At 61.7% G+C, this 6,195-nt stretch overlaps 1 protein-coding gene across 1 annotated transcript; it reads left to right on the plus strand.

Annotated features, from left to right (window-relative positions):
* Positions 1-257: 257 nt before the first annotated feature.
* Positions 258-4,869, plus strand: PYROXD2 (pyridine nucleotide-disulphide oxidoreductase domain 2). Its single transcript, XM_025894759.2, has 16 exons — positions 258-447; positions 853-872; positions 1,106-1,199; positions 1,279-1,352; positions 1,472-1,618; positions 1,761-1,914; positions 2,130-2,191; positions 2,305-2,402; positions 2,808-2,949; positions 3,041-3,175; positions 3,277-3,349; positions 3,472-3,628; positions 3,760-3,914; positions 4,052-4,158; positions 4,264-4,384; positions 4,488-4,869. Exons 1-16 carry the CDS (start codon positions 270-272, stop codon positions 4,556-4,558), a joined length of 1,788 nt encoding a protein of 595 aa, XP_025750544.2. The 5' UTR covers positions 258-269; the 3' UTR covers positions 4,559-4,869.
* Positions 4,870-6,195: the final 1,326 nt, after the last annotated feature.

The raw sequence follows: 6,195 nt of genomic DNA on the forward strand, positions 1-6,195 counted from the left end.
CCTGTCGCCTTCTCAGCACTGGGCTGGTCTCCAGCCCTGCTGCAAGCCCCCAGCAAAACTGTGCCAGCGTCAGTGCCAGCAGCAGGGGCAGTGCTGCTCGGCATGTGCTCCTGTCCCGCCTATCGTCCCCGTAAGCCCCGGCACACAGTGGCTGGCCCTGCCTCAAGGCGTTCCCTGCCCGGGCCCCCCCATCTCTTCCCCGTGCCCGGAAGCCCTGGGAAGAGTTCCGCCAGGAAAGCAAAGTCCAGGCTGCAGGACTCAGGGCAGCCATGGCCAGGCACTGTGGGGCAATGGCAACCAGGATCCAGGCAAGACTGAACACTGTCTGCTCTTCCCGCTGGCTGCAGGACTGGCATCTGTCCCTGGGGCTATCAGGAGCACGTTTGACCCACGCCGGGGCTGCAGAGCGGCTGCAGCGGGAGTACGACGCGGTGGTGATCGGGGCAGGTAACGGAGCAAGGGAGCAAGTGTCGAGCTGTGGGGAGCCAGCGGGGACCCCCACTTGTCCTTCCCCCACAGCAGGTGGCAGGGGAGTGGCCAGGCAGGAACCACAGCAGTGCTGGACATGTTGCAAACCCCCAGGGGTCTGGCACAGCTGGGCACGCATTGCAGCCCCCCAGCATGCAGGGCACAAAGGGAACATCTGCCTTGAGCACTTCTGTCCCCCTCCCCTGCACCGTTAGGGCCAGGGCTGTAGGGCCAGTGGAGGATGCCCCTTGTCACCTGTATCCCTGTGTCCAGAGCCCGTTATTTGGGTGGCTGTGGCTCCCCCATGCCTAGGCATGGCAGGGTGCCCTGTCCTGTGGGACTGTACCAACACTGGACTCTGCTCACCGCTCTCTCTCCTTGCAGGGCACAACGGGCTGGTGGCAGTAAGTACCAAGAATGGCATGCTGCCTCTCCTCTATCCCTGGGGAACAGCCAGGGATTGGGAAGGGTCTGCACAGTGGTCAAGGGAGGGTTTTTGTGGCAGTGCCCATGGGGCTGGGGGCTCCCACAGGGCCCTCCCTGGTGAGGGGGAGCACCATGTGCAAGAGGGTGCTCAGACTGACAGGGACACATCCCAGCTGGAGGGATGGGCAGTGCGATGCCACGCTCCCCACAGGCTGCCTACCTGCAGCAGGCAGGGGTGCGCACAGCTGTGCTGGAGAAGCGCCACGTGCTGGGCAGTGCAGCTGTCACAGAGGAGATTGTGCCAGGTACCCCTGCATGCCCCTTGTCACCCTGGCCCTGGCTAGCCCTGGGTGTGGCCACCCTCCTCTACCCCACATCTTCCAGGGTTCAAGTTCCCCCGGGCGTCGTACCTGCTCAGCCTGCTGCGGCCACAAATCTATGCCGAGCTGGAGCTACAGGTATTGGCACCCATCCCTTGCTGGTCTGCCAGCACCTCCCAGCATGCAGGCAGGGTGCCCCTGCTGCAAGGCTGTCTCTGCAGGGTGAGTCCTGTAGCAGGGACATCCCCGTCTTGTAGCGGCATGGCCTGAGGGTGCTCCCACGGGACCCCTACTCCTTCACCCCACTGCTGGAGGACAGCAGCCCTCCTCGCTCCCTCCTGCTGGGACACAACATGGCCCAGAATCAGCAGCAGATTGCTCAGTTCTCCCAGAAGGATGCCCAGGTACTACAGGAGCATGCACCTGGCACAGCAAAGCCGTTGAGGTGCTACCCTGTCCCTGAAGCAGCAGGGTTGCTCCTGGGTGTGATATCCATTGCACCTACCATGGTGCAGTCCTTGTTTTTCCCTCTCTGTCCCCTTTCAGGCTTACCCTGAGTATGAGGCATTCATGGGGGGCATGGTGTCGGCCCTTGACCCACTGCTGGATTCTCCTCCAGTGGATACAGCTGCCCTGGGGAAGGGGTCCCTGCTGCAGCAGCTCAGGAACCTGCGAGCCCTGTGGCCCCTGCTGCAGGCAGGTACATCTGGGGTGCTGGGGAACCCCAATGGCAAGGGGTGTTTGCCAGCACCTGGGTTGAGCAATGCAGAGCCTCCTCAGGAGCCCCAGCTGGGCTGGCAGGCTCTGGTAGGCTTGCCGACCTTGGTCCCACTGCCTGTTCCCCAAACCCAGCTGGGCACCAGCAGCCAGCCCTGGTACAGCAATGCAGCTCTCACACCACCTCTCCACCCCCAGGACTGGCGCTCGGCCAGCAGCTGCCCCGCTATTACGAGGTGCTCACAGCTCCCATCTCCAAGGTTTGTGCTGATGGTAGCAGTGTGGAGCCACCCACTGCCTTGGGTCCTTCCTGCAAGGGTGCTGCGGCAGCTCCGCACCCCAAGCCTGGCATGCTCTCTTTCTCCTGGGCCAGATCCTGGATCAGTGGTTTGAGTCAGAGCCCCTGAAGGCAACTCTGGCTACTGACGCGGTGATTGGAGCCATGACTAGCCCCCACACCCCCGGCAGCGGGTGAGGGTCCCTTCCCCCTGGGGCTCATGGCTGCATTGTCCCCCCATGCCACACTCTGTGCTTGGCTCTGCTGCACCCCAGTACCCAATGCCCTGACTCCTTGCCTCTCCCTCTCACTGCCTGTTCAGCCTTGCCAGGGTGCCTCAAGGGTTGGAACTGGGCAAGGGGCCATCCCTGCCATATGGCTCCCCTGGGTGGCCCCCACCTATCCCTTTGCTGTTTGGACACCCCTAACCTTGAGTCAGATTGAGTCCTGGCTGGTGCGTGCTCCCTGTAACTAAGTTGGCATCCTCTGAGCTGGCACGGTCCCGTCTGTGGGGGCTGTGGCACCGCCCTCACTCTGCTCATGCAGGGGACAGACCCGTCCCATAGTCTGGCACCTAACCTAGCATCCTGCTACCACAGGTACGTGCTGTTGCACCATGTCATGGGCGAGCTAGAGGGACGGCGGGGAGCCTGGGGCTACGTGGCAGGTGGGATGGGAGCCCTGTCCCAAGCCATTGCCAACGCAGCGACAGCCCGGGGAGCCCACATCTTTGCTGAGAAGGTATGGGGTGCCGGGTAGAGGGGAGCTGCCTTGCCATCCTACAGGAAGCAGGGATGCTCTTGGTGAAGTCTTGTCCCCTCTGCCTGCCCAGACAGTGTGCCACGTGCTGCTGGGCAGGGACGGGCGGGCACAGGGTGTTGCGCTGCAGGATGGTACAGAGGTGAGGAGTAAACTGGTGCTCTCCAATGCCTCCCCCCAAATCACTTTCCTGGAACTCATTCCTCAGGTATGGGGTGCATGGGACTGGTGGGGGCTTGGCATGTCAGCATCCCCCCATCCACACTTGCCCCTCACAGTCAGTCTCTGCACTGGCATATCCCATCCTAGAAGCAGCTGCCGAAGGATTTTGTCCAGCGGATCCGGCAGGTTGACACACGCTCCCCCGTCACCAAGATCAATGGTAGGTACTTTCAAGGACACTTCTGCTGCCATCCCTGCTGGAGGAACACCAGTGCTAGGCTCAATAAGAGGCTTCCCCCATTTCCCCATCCTGCTTCCCCCATTTCCCCATCCCATGCCCAGTGGCAGTGGATCGGCTGCCCAGCTTCCTGGCTGCCCCCAATGCCCATGACGGCCAGCCCCTGCCCCACCACCAGTGCTCCATACATCTCAACTGCGAGAACACCCACCTCCTGCATCAGGCGTTCACCGAGGCTACCCACGGACACCCCTCCAACAGGTAGGAGCCTGCACTGGCACACCTTGGTTCCACAGGGGAAGGGGCAGGACAGTCATGGCAGGTGCTGGGGAAAGTGGTGTGGGGTGGCTGGGTCCCTCTCTGCCTGCCCAGCTGGTGTACTGCTCCCTCAGGCCCATGATCGAGCTCTGCATCCCCTCAGCGCTGGACCCAGGACTGGCCCCACAGGGCTGCCACGTTGTGTCCCTCTTCACCCAGTACACCCCATCCGTGTTGGCAGATGGTCAGTCCTGGGACGAGCAGGCCAGAAATGCATATGCAGACAGGGGTAGGCAATGCACACACAGACTCCAGTAACACCAGGAGCACAGGTCCCTGCCCATGGGCAGAGCTGCCCTGTAACTGTGCATGGGCTTGCTCCCATGTCCCCCCAAGCTGCCCACCAGTCCCTTCATCTTTCTCTAGTGTTCGACTGCATTGAAGACTATGCCCCAGGATTTAAGGCATCCGTCATTGGCAGGGATATCCTGACACCACCAGACCTGGAGAGGATCTTCGGACTGCCCGGTGGAGTGGGTACCATGCGTGTCACCTCTGAGCATCACTACGGTGCCAATGCTGATGGGCATACAGTCTTGGGCCAGGCACAGCCAGCTCACATAGAGCTCTGTTGGCAGAACATCTTCCACGGAGGGATGTCTCTGGACCAGCTGTACTTTGCCCGGCCAGCACCATCTTACTCTGGCTACCGGTCCCCAATTCCTGGCTTGTACCTGTGTGGAAGTGGAGCCCACCCTGGTGAGCAGAGCTGGGAGCCAGGACCTTTCGGGGGGGCTGCAGAAGGAAGGCAGGGGCATGTGGAAGAGGTGCAGTACCACTCCCCATTTCTGCTTTCTTGCAGGAGGAGGAGTGATGGGAGCAGCAGGACGTAATGCTGCCCAGGTGGCCCTCAAGGACTTCAGGAGCTTCTGATGACAGTGGTGACACTGACTTCACCAATACAGGCTTGTAGCAGCAGCAAGCCTCATTGATCCCATGCAGAGCCCTGTCCATCCCCAAATTGCTTACCAGACACCTCAGAGCAGCATCCCCAGAGAGATGAGGGTACAGTCTGGCAGGGTCCCCTGTGCTCTCAGCTGCTACTATCTTGAACAGGTGACTTCTCCCAGCCTACCACAGCCCAGCTTTGCTGCAGTGACTTGTGCACTGTGTGACCCTGGTAAGCCTCACTCAGCCCCTGCCTGTGCCCATGGAAATAAACCTTGGCCCAGGCTCTGTCATGAGCACTCTTGCTGTGATTATTGAGCAATTCACGCAGCTCCCACCACGCCAACATGAGGGGCTGCACTGTGGCTGGTGCTGCAACCTCAGCAGAGGTGCCAGAGGGGACTGGCACATTTCAGAGCAGTGAACAGGGACAAACAGCTCCTCACCCTCTCCTGTGCTTGTTGATGCAGGCTCAGGTGCGTGCAGGGCCGTTTGTACAGAGTCCTCCAGTTCTGGGCTGGCCCGGACCTTCCCATGGTGCTTAGAACAAGCAGGCAACCAGGAAGCTGCCTGGGACTTGCTTTGCTACCTGGAGGCCCCAGCTGTCCTCTGTCCCCCGTCCCCCAGCTCTGGGAAGGTGTGTGTAGAGCAGACGTGCCCAGCAGCTCAGAGGCCACAGGAGCCAGGAGTGGCAGCTACTCCCTTGCGCCCCACACTCCCTACTGTTCCCACCAGGTGCTGCCTGCACATGTTCTGGTTCTGTCCCTCCATCACCAGGGCAGATGCTCCGTGCTGGCCAACCCTCAGCCACAGCAGGCCCGGGAGCCGCTGGCTGCAGATTACAGAGCTCACATCCTCTCCCTGCCCTCTTCCTCCCCCGGACAATGCTCCCAATTCAGCCACCCACCTCGCCTCCCGCTGGGCCCTAAATACGGTGCTGACAGGCTGAGCTGCTGCACCTGAGCTAGCTGAATCAATATTGACTGGCCAGGAATAGTCCCGCAGCCCTCTGAGAATAGCCCCGCACGCCTGCCTGCTGCCCACAGCTTCCCGCGCACGGGGCTGCCCTGCTGCCGGCTGCATATTTTTAGCTGCTGCCGCTGCTGGCTGCCCGGGACTGCAGGTGCTGGCACCCAGTGAGCCCCGAGGGAGATGAGGGGCTCACTGAGTGACACCTCAAGGCAAAGGGGGATGCCTCCAGCCTGCCACGGTCACAGTGAGCAGCACAACACAGTGCCCCCACTGCTGCAGGGTGAGGCTGGCAGGTCCCAGGTGTGGGAGAGCCCACCAGCCCCCTCCCTGCCCTCTTCTTGCTGACCCCAGGAGCAGAGGCAGAGCTGGGAGCAGTACCCAGCACCTGCCTGCCCTGCACCCCTGCCAGCATCTTCCGGGTGGGGAGGCCAGGGGGACTTCTGGCCTCACGCTTTAGAAATTGAGCTCCAAAACGTTGAGACACGAATGAGTCACAGGCTTCACTGCTGGCTGCAACCCTGCCCTTCCCCAGGGCTTTCCATGGCCCCCATGCTGGGGCTGGCCAGGGACTCCTATCGCAGGAGAGGCTTCAGCACATGCCCTGAGCCCGGACGAGGCAGAGGGCTGGGATGAGGGTCTCCTGAGAGCGG

Source organism: Manacus vitellinus, unplaced genomic scaffold (assembly GCF_001715985.3).
Source record: "Manacus vitellinus isolate BGI_N305 unplaced genomic scaffold, ASM171598v3 scaffold_15_pilon, whole genome shotgun sequence".
Classification (NCBI taxonomy): Eukaryota; Metazoa; Chordata; class Aves; order Passeriformes; family Pipridae; genus Manacus; species Manacus vitellinus.

Bases quoted from the DNA above. Each gene is read 5' to 3' on its own strand.
- PYROXD2 (XM_025894759.2), top strand. From the start codon at position 270: ATGGCCAGGCACTGTGGGGCAATGGCAACCAGGATCCAGGCAAGACTG. The intron at 2,192-2,304 runs GTTTGTGCTGAT...CTCCTGGGCCAG, and splicing joins TCACAGCTCCCATCTCCAAG to ATCCTGGATCAGTGGTTTGA. The intron at 3,629-3,759 runs GTAGGAGCCTGC...CTGCTCCCTCAG, and splicing joins CACGGACACCCCTCCAACAG to GCCCATGATCGAGCTCTGCA.